The sequence below is a fragment of the Taurulus bubalis genome (genome assembly GCF_910589615.1).
Source record: "Taurulus bubalis genome assembly, chromosome: 11".
Taxonomy (NCBI): Eukaryota; Metazoa; Chordata; class Actinopteri; order Perciformes; family Cottidae; genus Taurulus; species Taurulus bubalis.
In genome coordinates, this window is record NC_136599.1 from 28,105,202 (window position 1) to 28,130,459 (window position 25,258).

At 42.1% G+C, this 25,258-nt stretch overlaps 1 protein-coding gene across 1 annotated transcript; it reads left to right on the forward strand.

The window, feature by feature from the left end:
- The first annotated feature begins 10,829 nt into the window (after nt 1-10,829).
- Nucleotides 10,830-14,663, forward strand: rpl10 (ribosomal protein L10). The gene is made up of 6 exons (XM_079225775.1): nt 10,830-10,929; nt 11,588-11,646; nt 12,112-12,219; nt 13,403-13,541; nt 13,778-13,940; nt 14,281-14,663. The coding sequence occupies exons 1-6, from the start codon at nt 10,907-10,909 to the stop codon at nt 14,434-14,436; spliced, it is 648 nt and encodes a 215-aa protein (XP_079081901.1). The 5' UTR covers nt 10,830-10,906; the 3' UTR covers nt 14,437-14,663.
- The last annotated feature ends 10,595 nt before the right edge of the window (nt 14,664-25,258 follow it).

Genomic DNA, 25,258 nt, shown 5'->3' on the forward strand with positions numbered 1-25,258 from the left:
GAACTGAAACATAAAACATTTATGCATAAGCAACACCACAGCAAACAAAGCCAGACCTTTACAGAACAAGAGCTCATTGTCATCACAGCACAAACCAACACTTAAAACCTCCCTCACCTGCACACACACACTCCTTCAACACACTCAATATGTGCTATCGACTATACGATGAGGATTTGAAGTCACGGCCGAGCAGAGCAATCACACTACCGCAGGGGGAGTCACACACACCCAGGACGTCAGGAATAATGAGATCATTCCGTGCTTATTATGAAACAAAGCTGCATGTGAGATGTGCTCAAGATTTCTTCTGTTACGTCTGAAACACATTCAGTCGGAGCCAGAGATATGCTCCCACCCCCGCCCCCACAAGTCAGACCAGATCCCTCATCAAGCTGAAATATGTGATACGGAAGTCTTTTCAAATGAGACAGTCCAAGTGAGTAACATCGCTCACAACTTATGTCAAAAGATGTTTTATTTTCTTTTACTGGAATTTAGGTGAGAAAAGCTGAATGTAAACATAACTGCCTGCACCGCTTAGCTGTAACGGTGAGCTAGCAGTACTGAGTATAGGTCAGTACTGTGTAGTTTGGTAGAAAGAAAATGTGATTCCATTAAAAGGTATCGAGGACCGTACGCAGCTGATGAGGCGTGGGAACAGGTGCGCTGGTGGGAGGGGATGTCAGAGAGTTAGAGGAGCTTACATGGCCTGGAGGTAATGAGCAAGCAGACTGTCCTGATGACGGAGTGAGTACTGTGAGACTGGCTGCATGACTTCTTTGTGTTTCCTTCCTCTACAGACCAAACATGGACATACCTTTTATTTGCATCACTGTTTAGGGCAAATGGTGCATTATAATGATACATACTATGATTAAACCAGTATTTGATGTTATGAAATGTAGATGGTAAATTGCATCCCTATCCCACTTCGAGGTTCTCTTATCAGAATAGATATAGTTAAGGTTGGTTGTCAAAGTAAATACAACTTGTGATGGTCTCAGTCTGCGTAGCCCTGGAGCCAAACCCCACCGTGTACTGTGAAGATTAAACAAACACTTGGTGCTGAGGAGTGAAGATAGATGGACTGCTCTGCTCCAATGTCCAGCCTTTCACCCCCTCTCGGGCTATATTAAGACAACCGCTTCCATTGGAGGACGAATCAAGAGAAACAGAGAACAATCTGGACCACCTCCCAGATCTGCAGTTCCTGTTGGGTAGTGAGTACATGGGGTCTGAGGCCGCATGAGAACGTGTCATGCAATCAACACACGCACACAAAGTTACAGTACACGAAGAAGAGCTGCTCAGTAACTATGTGTGCGTGTGCGTGGATATTGAAATTAGACAGCAGTGTTAAGCATCAATACAACACTCAGTCTTTAAAAGGAGACCTGACTGAGGGGAATGAATCAGAACACAGAAATCTAAGGGTAGTAGCCACTGGCCATGTTGGAAAGACACACACACACACACACACACACACACACACACACACACACACTCTAAAATCCCACAGTGATTACTGATGTGAGTCCAGCTCTGGAGAGTGGTCTCTCTGACTGGATCCCCTCTGAAGTTTAGTCTCTACTCTCTATAAAGCCTCCTAATTCCCCTCCACCCTTCTGTTTATATCGGTCGGAGGCATTTAACAACCCGGGAACGCACACGAGTCATTTCAAACACTCCGCCGCATTCTCCATTTACAAACACAGCCTTTTAAGGCAAGCTCTCTCTCTCTTCCCTTCTCTCAGTCTCTCTCTCTTCCTCTGTCTGCCTCCTCTGGTCGACTCTGTTTCTGTCTCTTTCAGCCGGTCTGCACACACACACACACACACGCACACACACACACACACACACACACACACACACACACACACACACACACACCCTTCCCGTTTCTTGTTCTGTTTCTCTGGCTCTTTCCACTGAGAAAGCTCTGCTGGATTCCCATGAGCGACGGGGCCCCTCTGGGCCTTCTACTCCTCTGAACCCGTCTAAACAGAGAGGTGGGCTGAGGGTCCAAACACACCCAGTGAGGAAAAGAGCAGAGCAAACAAACAGAGGCTTGCAACGTATGGAGAGATGGACTGATGATATCTGTGTTTTGGTCTGTACAGTGCGCTGTTTTTTGCAGGTGTGCATGTTAAATTCATTAGATCAGGTCACGATGATGCTTTCTAAATTTGGGTCAGGGGCTGAACAAGATGTTTGTAGTTTGGTGGCTTTTCGGCATTCGTGTGTGTGGTACAGAGTTGGAGCGTTGGGCTCCAGTAGTTTTGTCCATATAAGGGAGCAGGAATGTAGAGAGAGAGCAGCTATGAATGACTGATCCCCCACAACCCCCCTGGCTTCCTCCCCTCAATCTAGTTTTCTTGAGCTACATCTTCCAGATTTCTGTCTCTGCTTTCATCTGTTTATCAATGTGAATGTCTGTCTGTATGCACACGATGTATTTCACATGTGCATATGGGGTGCTACTTGTATAAACACACACACACACACACAAACACACACACACACACACACACACACACACACACACACACACCTCAGTGAGCCAGCAGGGTCATGCTGATGTCATAGGATTAGACAGGGTAATGTTTCAGAAGCTGTTATCATGACATCATCATGACCCCACTGACTATCAGTTACCTGTGTGTGTGTGTGTGTGTGTGTGTGTGTGTGTGTGTGTGTGTGTGTGTGTGTGTGTGTGTGTGTGTGTGTGTGTGTGTGTGTGTGTTTTGCCAGTGGACTAGTTGACCCTGTGATCTGTCTGTTTTGACTGGACAGGGAAACATCCTGGAGTAAGTGTTGTTGTTGTTGTTGTTGTTGTTGTTGTTGAAGGATGGAGGTCGGTGGATACAAACACAGGTCTTTCACCCAGGACACCACTGTTCATGTCCTGGGTCAAAGTAAAAGTCAATATTGACTTATTTCAATTTACGTCTGCAACTTTATTAACATAACAAACATACTAATCTTAAACCAAACCGTGATGTTTTTATAAAACACAACCAAGTAGTATTGTGCTGTTTTTGTTTTGTTTCAATTTACTCATGTGTTTAAAGAAAACAAAACAATGTTGAGGTAAATAGATTGATAATTAGTATTGTAGCTGGTTGATTTCCTGTGAGACCCATAACCTCTATTTATTCTCTCTCTCTCTCTCTCTTACACACCAGGGCCCTGTTTCTCGTACCTGGCTTACTGAGTTAGCGGCTAATTGTCAGGATAAGATGACGTAGGTCAGGCTTTTCCGTTTCTCGAAGCAAGCTTAGATTAATCACCATAGCAAATGTAAACCTGCTCCAGGCCAGGCTGACTGAACTTCACTGGATAAGATGGACACTCCCACGGACAAAAACGGCAGCTCTCTTCCTCATTGATGAAGGAGCGATATTAGTTATATTAGTTTTATAGGGAGAGAGTTCTTTCAGATCTCAGGATCCATCCTTTACATCTTCATGACTTCCTGTACGCGGCGATATAGATTCTGCAGACAAGGAATAATTTATTTAGAGAGCTTCTTGAGCCGCGGACATTGATCACCACAGACGCAGCTGATCACCGTCTCAGACACAGACTGTCAGCCGCTGCATGCCGCTGTTCTTAAGTTTATTTAGCTCTTAAGAAACTTATGGATGTGTTAAAGCACTCATAACTATATGACAGTGTTATTAGTACACCATCCATATCATTATTGTAGAACATGATTAAGGTGATCGTGATGAGAATACAGAGAATCACACACAATTTATTTTCACTGCTTCAATTGATTGGATTTCTGATTATGAATAATGCATGCATACTGATCCGCCCATACACATATTCAAACTCCTAGTTATATGGTAATCTACACATGCATGTATATACATATATATAGTACATAATTCATACGCGCATACAGTACATATATCCTCATAAGTATATATTTATTTGTAAATATAATCTGATTGATTTGGGTGATGAAGCACTTAGAATTTGCCGATACATTTTCTCAACACTGACGCATTTAACTTGTCTGATATATTTGCGACGCTTATGTCTCGCAGCCGGGGCGGAGTTAAAGTTGCGTTCACGGCAACAACACGTTTGCTGTGAATGATTACGGTACTGACTTCCTCATATGCGCTCATGTTCATCTCCTGCTTCTCAGCAGAGAAATAAAAAGAGGTTCCTCTGAGTTTATTGTCCATTGTACTGTTAGAACATGGTGGTGTCAGTGCTCCATTATTATCCTTCTGAAGAGGAGCGGCGCATTTATCCAGATGACTGACGTCTGGCTAGAATGAACGAGACGTTTCAGCGGATCAGCCGTGAAGAAACCCAGACAGCCTGATGTCAATCATCTCGCTCATTTAAGCTGGATAATAGGACATTTGATTGACTTTGTTTAGCCAGGTACGAGAAACAGGGCCCAGGACCCAGCCAGACTGATTGGAGGGCTGCTCCTGCGTGAACTGCATGACATCATATGATCTCATTACTGAAGCAGTTGAGCCTGACGCACAGACCTGCAGAGACATGACCTGCAGATAGAGAGAGAGATCTAAGTACTGCAGTATTATGTGATTTAAGATACAAAACATAATTAATATAATACATTTTTTATACATTGTAGGTGATTTTGTGTCTTTGTCTTACCGTCTTTTGTTCGCCCTCCATCTCCTGTCTTTGCTTTGGCAACACATGAATGAACCAAAATTTAAATCGGGAGTGGGGGGTGGACACGTCTCGACAGATTTCAGAAAACATAGTTGGGTTCTAAGACAAGCTTCCTATCTACAGTTTACTTTGTACACGGCTAAATCTGAGAAAGCATACCAAGGCAGATGTTTCTGAGATGTTTTCTGCTCAGAGAACTAACACAACAAATCACAAGGAATAAGTCAAACTCACTTGCTTTTGTTTTCCGTGGCCATGGTCTCTGCTGCGACCCGGCATTTTCACTTCCTCATCAACAGTATGGGCATCAGATGCCAGGTCAGCAAAAAAGATCCACTAGTTGCACAAGACACAAATAGAGAGAGCCGTGTGCCATCCTTCATCCTCCAGATTCTGTCTCGTGACTTGATGATCAGCTCATTCTGATTATGTTCTTCTCCTGCTTTAAATAATGGAAAAACAGCATTACAAATGCATAACATCATAGAACATCCACATGCTCACACACTGTGTGCTCAGAGAGTTCAGGCCTGGACTTGTGGCAGTATTGATAAGGCTGACACCGTGTGTCTCTTTCCCTACGAGAACGTACAGTTTTCATCCTCAGCAAACGTTACTTCTTTATTCGGCCATGGAAAGACGGACAACAGACTGCCATGCGTGCTAACTCAATGTGCTCAATATACCATATATACATATACATACATACACATAGTGTATATATATATATGTATGTATGATAACCTTAATTGTGGTGGAAATGTATCATAAGTGCTTTGTTCTTAAATGTGTAGCTGAACTCTGAAAGCAGAGTTCAGTTCATCTTGACCCAGTCTGAACTGTGCCATCCGGGTGGAACAATAACAGGTGGATCTCTGTAGTGTTTGGGATTCTTTTCATTTTGTTTTCTTTCTTTCCTCTCAGGGCCGCAGCCAAACAACATCCTCCAGACAGGCTCCCAAGGCCTGTCAGAAGAACTGCGAGGAGGAGCAGGGTGGAAAGGGCAAACATTTCAATAATAATTGTTGATGTATAAAACTCATGTTGAATCTGTGTTATTACAGTTTTTTCCTAGATGTGGTGTAATAAAGAATACATAATCCAATCAATGTTTACAGGTAGAAGGATCAATTAAATCAAAGATTTCCTGATGATTGTTATAATAACATAACATAACTATGTGCAACATTGCTTGTTCCCACCTCACTGACATGTTGTTTTAAATAATCCAGTACCCTGGAGATGGAGGTCGGCTGACTCATCTCCAAATATTGTGTCAGCATTTCTCAGCTTTCTATCTATATATATTGCTATATATATATATATATATATATATATATATATGTATATATATATATATATACATATGTATATATGTATATATATACATATATATATACGTATATATATATATATATATATATATATATATATATATATATATATATATATATATATATATATATATATACGTATATATATATATATATATATATATATATGTCATCATCTGTATGATATATATATGTATATATATATATACATATATATATATACATATGTATATATATATATGTATATATATATATATATATATATATATATATATATATATATATATATATATATATATATATATATAGGGTCATATAACATACATAACATAAAATAACATAACATAAAATAGCTTAACCTTACAGATGATGATGATGTGCGTAAACCATTTTGGGCCAAATGTATTCATGCGTTGATAAATTGTAATTACTTTTGTCGTCACTTTCGTGATTTTTGAATTTTGCTTAAAGCCGTAGACCAGGATAATTTTTTTTTTTTCTTTAGCACCGTGTATTCTAGCTATTGAGAGTTCCATGTTCACCACATCAAAAATAACTACCTAACCACTGGGGTTTTGTAAGGGTATGAGGTGGACTCCAACTCATAGCGAGCTTCTTTTTTTGCAGCTGTCAGGCCGGTTAGTAAGATGCGTTCTGTGATAATTCCAGTGTGGAAAAGTAATTTAGAAGCAGCACAGCAGGAGTGCATGGAACTACATAGTTCAGGATCGTTGTCAAAAAGAAACAAACCATTTTCCAAAAAAGGATTTACATCTTTACAAAACTAAAACATGTGCATGAAAGAGCCCACAAGTCCTTCTGTACAAAGGGTACATATTGATGATGTAATTATTTTTCATAAAAAAACTTTTCCAAATATAATCCCAGTCTAGCTACACATTCTCTGTCATGTCTTCGAGGTCTTTGGCCCAGACCTGTTCAATATGTAAGGAATTGTAAGAAGATATAGAAAAAAATGAGTACAGTTTGGATACGAATCCCTTGGTTTGGCCTTGTGTATTCAAAATAGGATGCAGGTGATGTGATCCCAAAGGGTCATTCCATGGTACCCAATGCACATTACTAACTCTATTTCTTCCCCGGAAACGTTCCCTCTGCTACGTTGTTCATTCTGGTCACATGACATCTGTTGCTTCTGCCCATCCGGGTAGAGGGCTCCTCCTCTGTTGCTCTTCTGAAGGTTTCTTCCTTTTTCCCCCGTAAAATGGCTTTTACTAGTTTTTGGGGGAGTTTTTCCTGATCCTATGTGAGGTCCTGGGACAGGGATGTTGTATGTGTACATTTTGTAAAGCCCTCTGAGGCAAATTTGGAATTTTTGATTTTGGGCTGTACAAAATAAACTGAATTGAATTTAACCCTACTGGGGGGAAACATCTTTGATACGTCAGTTTATTAGACGAGACAAATGTAGAGCCATGGCCTGGAACTATCTGTATCTATTTATATTATTTTACATTTTTGCATTATTCAGCCAATAATGAAATGTTTTGTTACAAAACTAATAAAGTTAATGTTGAAAAGACAGTGGCAGGGCTTGAATATAGTAATAATAATAATTCATCCATCCATCCATCCAGCCACCCAACCAACCATCCAACCATCCATCCATCCACCCATCCACCCAACCAACCAACCAACCAACCAACCAACCAACCAACCATCCATCCATCCATTCATCCATCTGTCCATCCAGTCATCAATCCACCCACCCATCCAGCCATCCATCCAGCCATCCATCCAGCCATCCAACATCTATGAATATTTAATTTCAGTATTAGACCTATATTGTATATTGAAAGGATTTATATTGAGAGCAACTTCATAAAAACCTTTGAAAGGAGCCCACATGCTGCCCTTGTGCTGTTGGAGGTGTGTTGTCTGGTAACTAAGAAGCTGGGCTGTTAGCTGAGACGATACTCTCAACAAAATGACTGAAATGTAAACAGAGACCAAACCTGGCCAGAGTCTGTTGCACAATTCCAAACAAGAATACTTTGCTGTAGATGTTCACAATTTAATGTATGTATGTAGAGACACACAGATACAGATATACTGTATACATATTTATGCTTGACATTAAATGTGTGAGCAGTACTTTATGCACACTCACAGAGATAACATTGCGCCTCCCAAACACACTTCCGTTTCAAGAGTAACACACAGGGTGTTGGGCGCCACGCCCTCATCGGTCACACTGGTCAGTGGGGCGAGTGTGTGTATGTGTGAGGGTGTGGTTGTGGCAGTATGAGCCACTCGCTGTTGATGATTTGTTGTATTTCTCCATTTAGGTTGTCAAGAGAGCAGCATGTGACAGAATAAACCAAACGGAAGTCATTGTTTTAACCATCAAGACGTGTGTTTGTTCTTCCCAACCGTCCACAGATATTCTACACATCTAGAGTCACTAATCTGCATACTTATCAGCATTTAGTGGGTGATTTTAGAAAGAGAAACTACAATAGATAATTAGGTGCAGCGTCTTCCTCAAGATACATTTTTAACAAGATATGGGTTAAAATAGTTCTATCATCATCAGACTCAGCAGACTCTCGTAACCTCAGATAACTGTGAAAATGACCAGAGTTAACTTGTTGAATGCCACCTGTGTGTAAATTAGAGTTATTTAGCAGAATAAACGCATACCATATGATGCTTCACGTCCTGCTCTCAGAGATCCATTAAGGAAAGGCTATCATTTTCATCAGTGTCAGCAGCAGAATGAAGAGACCTGCTAAAGGAAACAAACTAATTTACACTTGTAAGTGCTGACCTGGATTTAAATAGGAGAATAGTCCTGCTTTTAGCTCTTGTCAGGAAAAACTAGACGGCTATTTTTGTTGCAGTGTGTGTGTGTGTGTGCGTGTGTGTGTGTGTGTGTGTGTGTGTGCGTGTGTGTGTGTGTGTGTGTGTGTGTGCGTGTGTGTGTGTGTGTGTGTGTGTGTGTGTGTGTGTGCGTGTGAGTGTGTGTGTGTGTGTGTGAGTGTGTGTGTGTGTGTGTGTGTGTGTGTGTGTGTGTGTGTGTGTGTGTGTGTGTGTGTGTGTGTGTGTGTGTGTCATTGGTCACCAGAAACAGGCCCATGCTGCAGGACCATTTTTGGTCCTTGCTCCCTTTCCATCGTCACACTGTCATCTTTGCCCTTCAGTGAGGTTGAGTCAGACACAGAGAAGTCTGGAGGAGATTCAGACAGAACGGAAGGACTGGACAAGATAGGGAGGAGGAACAGAAATGGTGACCTTCACATACAGGGATCCCAGTCAGAGTCCAGAGGCTTATCCTGACTGAGACATCCGCACTCACCAAGGAGTGGCAGTGCAGTGCCACTTCCTAATCCGGGCTGTGGTGAACTGACTGTGTTGGCACAAGGGTATCATTTATTCATTTGTAGACTTGTAGATGAAGAACCTTTAGTCATGCCGGTCCATTTCCAGATGTAAAGGTGTGTGACAAAAGCAACGTCTTTCACAAGCTAAATTCAAAGATGACGTCGAGACACACGTATAACCCTCATCATCCTCCCGGGGCCTCAATGATGTTTCACAATCCTTGCTGAGTGATGTCGGAGCGGACGTCTGAACAAGGTCAGGATTCCTCACATTCCCCAGTGAGAGAGCAACATTTGTTCTGCATTATCAAGAGTTTTGATATGAGCTCATTGTTCGTTTTTAGAATTAGCAAAGTAGGGCACAGAGAGGCAGGGTCCGTATCTATATGTGTTGCAATAGGGACATCTAGAGGCCATTTTGAAAAACCAGGCAAATGTGAAGAAGCAAAGATGCAAATTTGCTTCACCACCGGAAGCAAATGTTTTTTGCGCATGTGTGACCTGCCTTTATTCTACTGTTGTGTTCTCAGTTGAGTAACAGATTGTGTATCCGTATACTCACAACATTGATGGGTGCTCTCAGTGTCATTTGTGGTCTTTGGAGCAGTTACACTTTATACTGGATGACATCAATCATTTTGGTTTTAGCACATTAGTTTGGGATTTAGGACCGAGTTAGGACCGAGTTTTGGACAGTCTTAGACCTTAGGAATAGTGTGTATGAATTTTTAAAATAGGCGTAGTTCTCCTTTCGCTGTACGTCGGCCTACCGGAGGCTATAAAGTAGCAGTAGGCTAAAGTGCAAGAACCTCACAATGTTACTTGTATTAAGTAAATGTACGTCGTTGCTGTTCCCAACTGGAAACTTGAACTTTGAACACAGATCTAAATAATGTTATAAATTACACTTGTGTTTATGACTGAAAATATTAATGAAATAAACTGTATAGTGAAAAAGGATATGTCCAATTCTGCCTTTTGTGTGATAGGCCTCTTTCAATTGTGGAGTTATGCCGAAAATGGTTTAATACAGAGGCCTAATATTTCAGAATTGTTTTGTATTAGTCTGTTTATCTTTTTGCAATTTGTCTAAACAAGGAATTATTGTTGCTCTACATTTTGTAATGTAAAGCAAAAGACACGGTTCAAGTTTCAGCTTAAAGAGAATGTAAGGAAGACTTCCGGTCTCGCAAAGTGTGGTCATATAAAACTACACGTCCCAACATTCAGATGAATTTGTAGTTTGGCATTACATTTATTTTACAACGATATCTTTGTATATATATTTGTTATACAAACGCTTTTATATCGCCAAAATACCGACCAAAACCCCCAAAACGACGTAAATAAATATAAAATATATTTTCCACATGCAAGCTTATCCATATGAGGAAGCGGAAGTCAGCTCGTCTTTCTTTCCGCCATTAGGTGAGTACGTGGTGGGAGCGTGTTTTCTTCGGCTCTCCGTAAAATAGACGGATGTAAAGTTCTAGTAAAGAAATATCTGCCTCGATTCAAGGAAATAATACATATTTTATTCATTTATAGATCGCAACCATGGGCCGCCGACCAGCCCGCTGGTAAGTTGTGTCCTCCATCGTTTGAGAACAGTTTAGTCCCGCTTGAGGAAAATGGCAGCGGCTCCGGCTCGCACCATGTGCACGGTGCTAACACTCCGACTAGCATCGTGGATTCAATGAGAGCGCGGGGTCATTGTAGGATTTGGAAAACATGCGTCTGCTACATGGAATTTATTGCAGTTAATGCTCGTCTTTATCCACCATGCCAGTCATTTCAGCTTCTACTCAGCGCCATCTTTATCTCGTTGAAGGCGACTTAGGCTAACGCCAGTTAGCATGCAGCCAGCGCGAGCACACTTGAGCTCAAACCTAGCCACTCAAATAGGGTTCCTTTATAATGAGCTCTTTATGACGTTTAACTTGAGTTACTATTTGCATTGCAACGTAAACGTGGTTGTCTTAAACGTCAGAAGCATGTCAATATTTAATATTTCTCCGCCACACATATCCTGAGCATAGATGCGCATTAATCTTTAAATGGGCCATTGCTGGATGTAGCCAGCTGTTTTTTATCCAATTCCTGAAAATGCAACTATATTATAAGTTTCCAGAACTTAGAGTATGATTAACGATAATAATAAAAAAAAGACGTGATTTAAAAAGTAGCTGAAGTCTGTCTTGTATGGATGAATGGTAACATTTAACACTGTCTCCATAGCTACCGCTACTGCAAGAACAAGCCCTACCCAAAGTCCCGCTTCTGCAGGGGTGTACCTGGTAAGATGCTGTTTCTGTTGGGAGGATGTATGACGGCAGCAGCCTGTTTCAGCACTCAAGTTACTGAGTCCAGTTATTTTCTGTTCGAAATGACAACTGCCTGGTTGAGCCTGGGATTTAGGACATTATTTTGAATAAAAAGTAATTGTATAATTGATAACGCTGCAGCTTTTTAAGCCGACTGGTCTCACTGACGTGTGTTTCTGGTGCGCAATGGCTGCAGACAGCGACTCTGTGGTTGTGTATGTGCTCAGCTGGGAGGTGCTGAGTGCTTTAAGGGACCACTGAGACAAAACTTTATCCATAGATGGGTGATAGTTAATCCACTGCCTCCCCTTTTGTATGATGACAGTCACACTGGTATGGATGTCTCTGTCTAGATGTTATGTTAAAGTTATTCCATCAAATGTGCCAGTGATGGCATCATTTGAAAGCTTTTACGACTTGTTTTCCTTTTGTGTGCAGATCCCAAGATCAGAATCTTTGACTTGGGCAGGAAGAAGGCCAAAGTAGATGAGTTCCCCCTGTGTGGCCACATGGTCTCTGATGAGTATGAGCAGCTGTCTTCTGAAGGTATGGAGCTAATAACTAATATGACCTAATACAATGTACATGTGACATGGAGGGTTTATATTGTGGGTAAGGGTATCTGGAAAGAGCTTATATGTTGGGAACGTCAAATGGTAAAGCATGGTGGTTTGAATTTAGAGGCTGAAAATATGAATAATATAAGTTACATTACGACATTAAATGCAACTCTGTACTGGCTGCTAACTCGGTTGGTCTTATGATAATATATATCATTTTGTCATTTCTAAGCACGAAGGATGATGTCATCAGGGTTCTAACTTTTGGCTGCTCGTCTTGTAAATCAGACTTCCACAGAAGAACTTTATCAGCATCTGGTGTGGTCCCCGTCTGTCATACCAGTTAGATCACCACTTGTAATCATTATGATTTTTGGATGATTTGTAACCTCATAAATGACCATCAAAGCTTAATCCTATCTTCACCCTGAGCAGATCTGGAATAACTGGAAACGCCTGTTACCGAAGGTCTCAATGGGAGAAAAGAACAGAACTCTCATTTTTCCTTCTGCCTCCGACATTGTAAATTGCTGTTTATACATGGCTTTCTGTTGTGCGCATGCATGTATTTAGTTATGCATATATTTTTTGGAATGGTTACTTTTGGATTAAAAAGTAATCTTATGTTGCAAAAGTCAATAATTGATAACCCTGCCGCTTATTAAGCCGACTGGTCTCACTGACGTGTGTTTCTGGTGCGCGATGGCTGCAGACAGCGACTCTGTGGTTGTGTATGTGCTCAGCTGGGAGGTGCCGAGTGCTTTAAGGGACCACTGAGACAAAATGTTATGCATATCCATAGATAGGTGATAATAGATAATCTACTGCCTCCCCTTTTGTGTGATGCAAGTCACACTGGTATGGATGTCTGTCTAGATATGTTAAAGTTATTCCATCAAATGTGCCAGTGATGGCATCACTTTTTTAAATATGTATGCCTTTAGATTAAAACAAATTCTTGGCATTAGTAGTTTACATGTTGTATACGTTGCTTACAGCTGGTCCTCGCTAATATCTATATTGCATCTCTAGAAATGACCACCCCTCAACATAAAGAGGGAGGTGCGGTCATCCACTAATGCTGGACTTGTTCTTTACAAACGGTCTCAGTAAAAGCTGACGTTGAGAAACTGCCAGTTTGATTCCGATTTCTCAAAACTCTCTTGTAGCTCTGGAAGCTGCTCGTATCTGTGCCAACAAGTACATGGTGAAGACCTGCGGTAAGGATGGTTTCCACATCCGCATGCGTCTGCATCCCTTCCACGTGATCCGCATCAACAAAATGTTGTCCTGTGCTGGAGCTGATAGGTGAGTCTGATGGACGCTAACAATCATCTGAGGCTAGCTGTCAAAATGTTATGAATGGGAATCTAGAATCACTGTACGCCATTTACCGTAGAGGAGTTGTTGTACTAGGCTGATCTGATGAATGATCTTATTGAAAGATAAAGGCGTTTGAGCCAAATCAGAGTGGTGTTTTTCAAAACATCTTCAGCAATAATAGAATGAATCATATCTTCTTTGCTCTCCTCTCCGATCCTCAGGCTCCAGACTGGAATGCGTGGTGCTTTCGGTAAACCCCTGGGCACCGTGGCCCGTGTGCGCATTGGTCAGGTGATCATGTCTGTACGCACCAAGGCTCAGAACAAGGAGCACGTGGTGGAGGCTCTGCGCAGAGCCAAGTTCAAGTTCCCTGGACGCCAGAAGGTAAAGCAGCACATCTCCACGCCGAAGCCGCTGGGTCATATTTGTCTTTTTGCCAGTTGTGTTGAGGAAGAAAAAAATCAGCTGAGTTGACATGATCCAAAGAGGTGTCATGGCACAGCTCTGCAGCTTATTAAGCCGACTGGTCTCACTGACGTGTGTTTCTGGTGCGCAATGGCTGCAGACAGTGACTCTGTGGTTGTGTATGTGCTCAGCTGGGAGGTGCTGAGTGCTTTAAGGGACCACTGAGACAAATGCACTATAGTGTCCTTCTCAAAGGCCTTTCACAAGCTTGTACTTATTGTAAGTCTGAACTGACTTCTGTCATTGTTCTCTCCCTCAGATTCATATTTCCAAGAAATACGGCTTCACCAAGTTCAACGCCTCTGAATTTGACGACATGATGGCTGAGAAACGTCTGATCTCAGATGGCTGTGGGGTGAAGTACATCCCCAGCAGAGGCCCTCTGAAGGCCTGGAAGTCTCTGCACGCCAACTAGAGCGGACACACCAGACTACCAATAAAAGTGTGTTGATAACAAAAGTGATGGTGGTGATGGCGTTCATTTAGATTTATTTCATCAGGCAACCGTTCCCAATTTGGCAACTTAAGTATTCCATGTAGTACACTGTGTACGCTATGTACTTAATTGCTTAGTCTGTGAATTTGGAGAAGGTAATGTCTCAAATCAAACAATAATAATAATAAATTTCATTTTCAAACGCACTTTTCTTTCAAAAGAAACTCGGTGTGTTGTGCTTTCAGGAAAGGAAGATCTCTGCTTCTTGGCAGTAATGAATCATTGCTGCTAGATTAACCAATACACAATACCATTGACTTCATCAGACCAGTCTAGTGGTACTAGCATCATCCATAAAGTGCTTTGTTCACTGCAGCAACCGCCACTTGCAACTTTTGAGGATCAGAAGTGTCCAGCGTGCCACACTAAATGTTTTGTCCGTCTAGAGACCGGTACTCGTTCTGAAATGATACCCAAATGGTTGTTGCAATGAAGTAAAGCCTGAAATCTTATTCCTTCAAAACGGTGCATCTTGTGAAGGAAAACTCATGTTGACCTCTGGATCCTCAAACGGTTATTGTGCCAACCCAGTGTGGGGCAATTGGTATTATAGATATATAAATAGAAACATCATATAAATGTAACTTAAAATTGGCTGATTTCTATTTGTTGGGACATGCAAGGAAACTTTACCTTTTTGTGAGCAAGTAATTCCCAACCAAAGTAAACTATATTTAACAACGTTCTTGCCTTGAGGGTATATGTTCGCAATAACTCAATACAATAAACCACGCTTCAGTCAGTAGCATACACGCGAAGATGAAATGATTTGTTCCAGAAAGTGGTAATGTCCCTTCTCTGCAGCATGCTAACGTAAACGGTGGAGTCGACTTCAAAAGTAACTCCTTGGATAAATGCATGCAGTATTTAAGGCGCTAAATGTGTGTACCATGCGCCAATGGACAGCTGCAGTCACAGCGTGCTGCGTCTGGACGTTGGACCCCCTCGTTGCTGCCGGCTCCTGGTTACTGAAGAAGCTTCCAACAGGCAGGCGTTTCACGCCGTCCGCCGGCTCCTCCTCACCTCTGCAGATGTCCGACGGTTTCCAGTGTGGCGACAACCTACGCCAACATTTAACAGTATTCTCTCAACTGGTTCCCTGGCTTTGTCTTTATCATATCAAGCATCATTCCCAGAAGGCGGAGATGGGCAGTATTTATATTACTTGTATTTGAAATACGTATTTCAACGTCACTTTAACATGCCACATACACTTAACTTTAATACACTTAATACATACACTTAACTTTAAGTTAAACACACAGGTCACTTTAACATGCCACATACACTTAACTTTAATACACTTAATACATACACTTAACTTTAACTTTAACTTAAATGCACACGTCACTTTAACATGCCACATACACTTAACTTTAATACACTTAATACATACACTTAACTTTAATACACTTAATACATACACTTAACTTTAATACACTTAATACATACACTTAACTTTAATACACTTAATACATACACTTAACTTTAACTTAAACGCACACGTCACTTTAACATGCCACATACACTTAACTTTAATACACTTAATACATACACTTAACTTTAACTTAAACACACACGTCACTTTAACATACACTTACATTAATGTTATCTGTTGTCTGAGCACTTTATCCTTATCTTATTTAGACTTTTTGCACTGTTGCTGTCGTTGATTGTTGTTTGTCTCATGTAAGGTCTAATGTCTAATGTATGCACCTTCCGCCCAACTAAATTCCTCGTCTGTGCAAACATTCCTGGCAATAAACGGTTTCTGATTCTGATTCTGAATTACTTTTGAGTATTTTGTAATTGATAGGGCCAATAAAATTAGTTTTGTAACAAAATACTTGAGTGGAGAAATTTTGTGTTTAAAATACTCAGGAATCATAAGTAATGTCAAAGATGTCAGTGTGAACCTGTATGGGACACTTGCCACTGTGATATAACTATGGCCTACTGGTTGGTGTAAGATAAATAAGTAGGCTACCATGTCACTGGCCAAGGTACAGTAAAATAGAAGTAGGTAGGTTACCTGTCCACTTTTGAATTGATTTACTATTTACCTTTTCATTTTTATTTTATTTTTCTGCACAGAACTTAATGTACTAAATGTAAAGAGCCTATTTATTTAGGCTCTTTACCTGTGTACAACTGGTTTGTATTCTATATTTTGCTTTTATAGTATAAAAATGAATACAAAAATATTCATCACATAAATAGCATCACATATTAGGCCTATGTATGTACATAGGCCTAATATGTGATGAATATTTGTATTGATACAAAGCCAAAGTGGGCTGTTAATCCCATTAATACAAATATACATATACATAATCAAGTTACACTGACTGACAGTTCTTCCTTTGTGTGGGGGTCTTCTCCCTGGTGGCAGAGAATGTTGAGAGTCTGCAGCGAGTCCTGTTGCTCGTACAGGACCTTTATGGACTCCAAGTCTCTTCACTGTAACCACGCTGTGGATCCATATCTTCTGCTCTGTAGAATTCCCCGGAACATCAGCCTGCTCGCTCCTTCGGCCTTGTGACTTCAGAGGTAAAGTCTGTTGAACAGCAAGTGACGTCTGTTGTAAAGTCTGTGACAAGTGACGCAGCTCGTCCACGTGGACGCCGAGCATATGTACGAGGACGCCTCGCCTGTGTTTCGGTGGTTAAGTGACGATGGCGTCTATCTCATCCTGGTGCCCAGAAAGCTCCGAGCTGTGTTTGATCTCTGGCAGCGTCTCATTCACCCTTGTCTGCTGTGTTCTGATTGGGCATTTATTGCTTATGAACATAGGTGCAGCACCACAAACATCGTGGGAAAGTGCATCCTTTCGAAGACCAAACCACAGTACAGTAATGATCTGTCAATACAGGAATCTAGCTGAGATGATTTGGTACAGCAATTGCTACAGATCCATTAAAAAAATAAAACCATTGTGACACAATTCAGAACATGGCTTATCTATAAACCATGAGAAGAGAGAATGTGGGCCTAAATGATTGTTCTCATGACCGTTTGTGTTGGTCCACATCACCTTATGTTATTTTGAATATGTAAAGCAGCCATTTAGGAGATATTTACTTTTGATAAATCAGAACTTTGTTACATGCACGTGTTATTGAAAAAATACACACCTTAATATAAGCCAGGTAAAATGAATGCATTTAGACTTACATTTCCTCTCGTCAGTTAAACAAACAAAATGTACACTAGCTTTTTCTATTCGATTCTATGTTCAAATAGATTACAATGAACAGAACAATAACCACATTCAGACCCCTCATGTGCTCGAAGAATAACTGGTAAAACTGGTAATGAAATGAACAATTCAACAACAACTTTAACAATCATAATCTCTTAAACAAACTTGTCAGGGAAGGATCTTGGCGATCTGGAAGAACTCTCCCTATAAAACAAATAACTAATATCGCTCCTTCATCAATGAGGAGGGGAGCTGCCTTTTTTGTCTGGTGGGAGTGGCCAGCTTATCCAATGAATTTCAGTAAGCCTGCGTGGGAGCAGGTTTACATTTTTGGCTGTGTTGCTATGGTGATTTTTTCGAAACATGCTTTGAGGAACCGAATAGCCAGACCTACGTCATCTTATCCTGAAAATTAGCCAGCTAACTCAGTAAACCAGCTACGAAGAATAGGGCCCAGCTGTGACCTCTGGGATAATCAGACTAGTTGAGACCTTCAGAGCATTCAGAGGTTGCATGACTTTAGCTATATTGAAAATAAGGGGCTGAAAAATGCAATTCTTACAGAAATCTCCAATTGTCAAACGTTTTAGATATCAAATCACAGCATGGGGTTTTCTATGGTGCTCTTCAAGGTCTTGGTTGTCTTAATGTGGTATTTTGAAGGGACTTTTGTTAATTTTTTATCAATTCTTGAGCAGTAAAAATGTATGAAATGTTTAATGTATATCATAAATGGTATTAACTCAAATATTTCTGCAACAATTTATGGGACATAAAAGAGCATGCGAACGGCATCATGTACTTCAATCCTAGTGTTCATAAGCCCTTACACTTTAAACTCTCAACATTAGAAAGGCTCTGAACAAAAGTCAATGTTTATTACAGATGTAAGATACACAACAACTTGACACACAGCTGCATTTCACTTTAATCTCCAGGTTTTCAGCTTTCAAATGATGAACACCACTTCTATGGCATCTTCTGCTGACCTCCTATCTCCCTCCAAGATACTCTGCCTGTCTGTGTGAGTTAAAGTCTCACAGGTTGATACTACGAAATACACCTGAAACCACTTACATGATGATGATGATGATGATGAAGAAGATTATTATGATAACGTTATTATTATATAAAACAAATATATAAACCAGTTAAATACTGGACATGACATATGACCATGGATCTTGTCTGATTCTGCTCTTCCTGCAATAAAAGGGAACATATGAGTAAGAGGGTGTATCTAGAAGACTCCTCCCTGTTTCTGAACCTCCTCCAGGAGGTGGAGCGTCTGCAGTAAGTCCCGCTTTCCACCACAGTCCACTCACAGAGTGTCACAAGTGCTTTTGCTTGTGAAACCAGTGTGCATGACTGATTGTAAGAGAAAGAATGAGGAAACATGCTGATTGTTCGCACACCAAGGCCAAGAGTTCTGAAACGAAACAGTTTTTAATGTCCAAATGTTCATCTTTCTTAACACAATGAGCCACCAAATCTCTTTGTATAATCACTTATCTTCTATAATTCTTTTCTGAAATGTTACATAAATGCTGATATCTAAATATTTAAATATGTAAAAGAAACAAGAGTCAAAACTGATCTTTTGACTTATTAACTGAGGAAACTGTCAGCAAAGTATCTGTTTATCTGCAGTTAGATAAATCCCTCCCACAGGAATCCCAGTGGCTCAGTTTCCACTTTCACCAGACAGGAAGTTGCAAGAAACAAACAAGTCCAGAACTAAGAAGCTGGTAAGTCGCTGTTGCTCGAACTTTACGTATACCTCAAGGGGACAAATGTCTACTGAATCTGAACTGTAACCGGAGACGTCTGTATGTTAACAATGCGTGTGTGTGTGTGTGTTCGAGACGAAGACAGACAGACTGTGTTCACTGCGACTGTGTTCACTGTGACTGTGTTCATAGTGTTCACTGTGACTGTGTTCACTGTGACCATTGTGACTGTGTTCAAGGTGTCTGTGTTCACTGTGACTGTGTTCACTTTGTTCACTGTGACTGTGTTCACTGTGACCATTGTGACTGTGTTCAAGGTGACTGTGTTCACTGTGACTGTGTTCACAGTGTTCACTGTGACTGTGTTCACTGCGACTGTGTTCACAGTGTTCACTGAGACTGTGTTCACTGTGACTGTGTTCATTGTGACTGTGTTCACTGTGACTGTGTTCACTGTGACTGTGGTCACTTTGTTCACTGTGACTGTGTTCACTGCGACTGTGTTTACTGAGACTGTGTTCACTGTGACTGTGTTCACTGTGACTGTTTACTGAGACTGTGTTCACTGTGACTGTGTTCACTGTGACTGTGTTCACAGTGTTCACTGTGACTGTATTCACTGCGACTGTGTTCACTGTGACTGTTTACTGAGACTGTGTTCACTGTGACTGTGTTCACTGTGACTGTGTTCACAGTGTTCACTGCGACTGTGTTTACTGAGACTGTGTTCACTGTGACTGTGTTCATTGTGACTGTGTTCACTGTGACTGTGTTCACTGTGACTGTGTTCACAGTGTTCACTGTGACTGTGTTCACTGCGACTGTGTTCACTGCGACTGTGTTCACTGTGACTGTGTTCACTGTGTTCACTGCGACTGTGTTCACTGAGACTGTGTTCACTGTGACTGTGTTCACTGTGACTGTGTTCATTGTGACTGTGTTCACTGCGACTGTGTTCACTGCGACTGTGTTCACTGAGATTGTGTTCACTGTGAAAGTGTTCACAGTGACTGTGTTCACAGTGACTGTGTTCACTGCGACTGTGTTCACAGTGTTCACTGTGACTATGTTCACTGTGACTGTGTTCACTTTGTTCACTGTGACTATGTTCACTGTGACTGTGTTCACTGAGACTGTGCTCACTGTGACTGTGTTCACTGCGACTGTGTTCACTGTGACTGTGTTCACAGTGACTATGTTCACCGTGACTGTGTTCACTGCGACTGTGTTCACTGTGACTGTGTTCACTGTGACTGTGTTCACTGCGACTGTGTTCACTGCGACTGTGTTCACTGAGACTGTGTTCACTGTGACTGTGTTTACTGTGTTCACTGTGACTATGTTCACCGTGACTGTGTTCACTGCGACTGTGATTACTGTGACTGTGTTCACTGTGACTGTGTTCACTGCGACTGTGTTCACTGTGACTGTGTTCACTGCGACTGTGTTCACTGCGACTGTGTTCACTGCGACTGGGTTCACTGTGACTGTGTTCACTGCGACTGTGTTCACTGTGACTGTGTTCACTGTGACTATGTTCACTGTGACTGTGTTCACTGAGACTGTGTTCACTGTGACTGTGTTCACTGTGTTCACTGTGACTGTGTTCACTGCGTCTGTGTTCACTGCGTCTGTGTTCACTGTGACTGTGTTCACTGTGACTGTGTTCACTGTGTTCACTGCGACTGTGTTCACTGAGATTGTGTTCACTGTGAAAGTGTTCACAGTGACTGTGTTCACAGTGACTGTGTTCACTGCGACTGTGTTCACAGTGTTCACTGTGACTATGTTCACTGTGACTGTGTTCACTTTGTTCACTGTGACTATGTTCACTGTGACTGTGTTCACTGAGACTGTGCTCACTGTGACTGTGTTCACTGCGACTGTGTTCACTGTGACTGTGTTCACAGTGACTATGTTCACCGTGACTGTGTTCACTGCGACTGTGTTCACTGTGACTGTGTTCACTGTGACTGTGTTCACTGCGACTGTGTTCACTGCGACTTTGTTCACTGAGACTGTGTTCACTGTGACTGTGTTTACTGTGTTCACTGTGACTATGTTCACCGTGACTGTGTTCACTGCGACTGTGATTACTGTGACTGTGTTCACTGTGACTGTGTTCACTGCGACTGTGTTCACTGTGACTGTGTTCACTGCGACTGTGTTCACTGCGACTGTGTTCACTGCGACTGGGTTCACTGTGACTGTGTTCACTGCGACTGTGTTCACTGTGACTGTGTTCACTGTGACTATGTTCACTGTGACTGTGTTCACTGAGACTGTGTTCACTGTGACTGTGTTCACTGTGTTCACTGTGACTGTGTTCACTGCGTCTGTGTTCACTGCGTCTGTGTTCACTGTGACTGTGTTCACTGTGACTGTGTTCACTGCGACTGTGTTCACTGTGACTGTGTTCACTGTGTTCACTGCGACTGTGTTCACTGTGACTGTGTTCACTATGTTCACTGCGACTGTGTTCACTGTGACTGTGTTCACTGTGACTGTGTTCACTGTGTTCACTGTGACTGTGTTCACTGCGTCTGTGTTCACTGCGTCTGTGTTCACTGTGACTGTGTTCACTGCGACTGTGTTCACTGTGACTGTGTTCACTGCGACTGTGTTCACTGTGACTGTGTTCACTATGTTCACTGCGACTGTGTTCACTGTGACTGTGTTCACTGTGACTGTGTTCACTGTGTTCACTGTGTCTGTGTTCACTGTGACTGTGTTCACTATGTTCACTGCGACTGTGTTCACTGTGACTGTGTTCACTGTGACTGTGTTCACTGTGTTCACTGTGTCTGTGTTCACTGCGTCTGTGTTCACTGCGTCTGTGTTCACTGTGACTGTGTTCACTGAGACTGTGTTCACTGAGACTGTGTTCACTGTGACTGTGTTCACTGTGACTGTGTTCACTGAGACTGTGTTCACTGTGACTGTGTTCACTTTGTTCACTGTGACTATGTTCACTGAGACTGTGTTCACTGAGACTGTGCTCACTGTGACTGTGTTCACTGAGACTGTGTTCACTGTGACTGTGTTCACTTTGTTCACTGTGACTATGTTCACTGAGACTGTGTTCACTGAGACTGTGCTCACTGTGACTGTGTTCACTGCGACTGTGTTCACTGTGACTGTGTTCACTGTGTTCACTGCGACTGTGTTCACTGTGACTGTGTTCACTGTGACTGTGTTCACTGTGACTGTGTTCACTGTGTTCACTGCGACTGTGTTCACTGCGACTGTGTTTACTGAGACTGTGTTCACTGTGACTGTGACCACTTTGTTCACTGTGACTGTGTTCACTGCGACTGTGTTCACTGTGACTGTGTTCACTGTGTTCACTGCGACTGTGTTCACTGTGACTGTGTTCACTGTGACTGTGTTCACTGTGACTGTGTTCACTGTGTTCACTGCGACTGTGTTCACTGCGACTGTGTTTACTGAGACTGTGTTCACTGTGACTGTGACCACTTTGTTCACTGTGACTGTGTTCACTGCGACTGTGTTTACTGAGACTGTGTTCATTGTGACTGTGTTCATTGTGACTGTGTTCACTGTGACTCTGTTCACTGTGACTGTGTTCACAGTGTTCACTGTGACTGTGTTCACTGCGACTGTGTTCACTGCGACTGTGTTCACAGTGTTCACTGTGACTGTGTTCACTGCGACTGTGTTCACTGCGACTGTGTTCACTGTGTTCACTGCGACTGTGTTCACTGAGATTGTGTTCACTGTGAAAGTGTTCACAGTGACTGTGTTCACAGTGACTGTGTTCACTGCGACTGTGTTCACAGTGTTCACTGTGACTATGTTCACTGTGACTGTGTTCACAGTGTTCACTGTGACTATATTCACTGTGACTGTGTTCACTTTGTTCACTGTGACTATGTTCACTGTGACTATGTTCACTGTGACTATGTTCACTGTGACTGTGTTCACTTTGTTCACTGTGACTATGTTCACTGTGACTATGTTCACTGTGACTGTGTTCACTTTGTTCACTGTGACTATGTTCACTGAGACTGTGTTCACTGAGACTGTGTTCACTGAGACTGTGTTCACTGTGACTGTGTTCACTTTGTTCACTGTGACTATGTTCACTGAGACTGTGTTCACTGAGACTATGTTCACTGAGACTGTGTTCACTGTGACTGTGTTCACTGTGACTGTGTTTACTACGACTGTGTTCACTGTGTTCACTGCGACTGTGTTCACTGCGACTGTGTTCACTGTGACTGTGTTCAGTGTGACTGTGTTCACTGTGACTGTGTTCACTGCGTCTGTGTTCACTGCATCTGTGTTCACTGCGTCTGTGTTCACTGTGACTGTGTTCACTGCATCTGTGTTCACTGTGACTGTGTTCACTGCGACTGTGTTCACTGCGACTGTGTTCACTGTGTCTGTGTTCACTGCGTCTGTGTTCACTGCGTCTGTGTTCACTGCGTCTGTGTTCACTGTGACTGTGTTCACTGAGACTGTGTTCACTGAGACTGTGTTCACTGTGACTGTGTTCACTGAGACTGTGTTCACTGTGACTGTGTTCACTTTGTTCACTGTGACTATGTTCACTGAGACTGTGTTCACTGAGACTGTGCTCACTGAGACTGTGCTCACTGTGACTGTGTTCACTGCGACTGTGTTCACTGTGACTGTGTTCACTGTGTTCACTGCGACTGTGTTCACTGTGACTGTGTTTACTGAGACTGTGTTCACTGTGACTGTGTTCATTGCGACTGTGTTCATTGCGACTGTGTTCATTGCGACTGTGTTCACTGTGACTGTGTTCACTGCGACTGTGTTCACTGAGACTGTGTTCACTGAGACTGTGTTCACTGTGACTGTGTTCATTGCGAATGTGTTCACTGCGACTGTGTTCACTGCGACTGTGTTCACTGTGACTGTGTTCACTGTGTTCACTGCGACTGTGTTTACTGTGACTGTGTTTACTGAGACTGTGTTCACTGTGACTGTGTTCATTGCGACTGTGTTCACTGTGACTGTGTTCATTGCGACTGTGTTCACTGTGACTGTGTTCACTGCGACTGTGTTCACTGAGACTGTGTTCACTGTGACTGTGTTCATTGCGACTGTGTTCACTGCGACTGTGTTCACTGCGACTGTGTTTACTGAGACTGTGTTCACTGTGACTGTGACCACTTTGTTCACTGTGACTGTGTTCACTGCGACTGTGTTTACTGAGACTGTGTTCATTGTGACTGTGTTCATTGTGACTGTGTTCATTGTGACTGTGTTCATTGTGACTGTGTTCACTGTGACTGTGTTCACTGTGACTATGTTCACTGTGACTGTGTTCACTGAGACTGTGCTCACTGTGACTGTGTTCACTGCGACTGTGTTCACTGTGACTGTGTTCACTGTGTTCACTGCGACTGTGTTCACTGTGACTGTGTTTACTGAGACTGTGTTCACTGTGACTGTGACCACTTTGTTCACTGTGACTGTGTTCACTGCGACTGTGTTTACTGAGACTGTGTTCATTGCGACTGTGTTCATTGTGACTGTGTTCATTGTGACTGTGTTCACTGTGACTGTGTTCACTGCGACTGTGTTCACTGTGTTCACTGTGACTATGTTCACTGTGACTGTGTTCACTGAGACTGTGCTCACTGTGACTGTGTTCACTGCGACTGTGTTCACCGTGACTGTGTTCACTGTGTTCACTGCGACTGTGTTCACTGTGACTGTGTTCACTGTGACTGTGTTCACTGCGACTGTGTTCACTGCGACTGTGTTTACTGAGACTGTGTTCACTGTGACTGTGACCACTTTGTTCACTGTGACT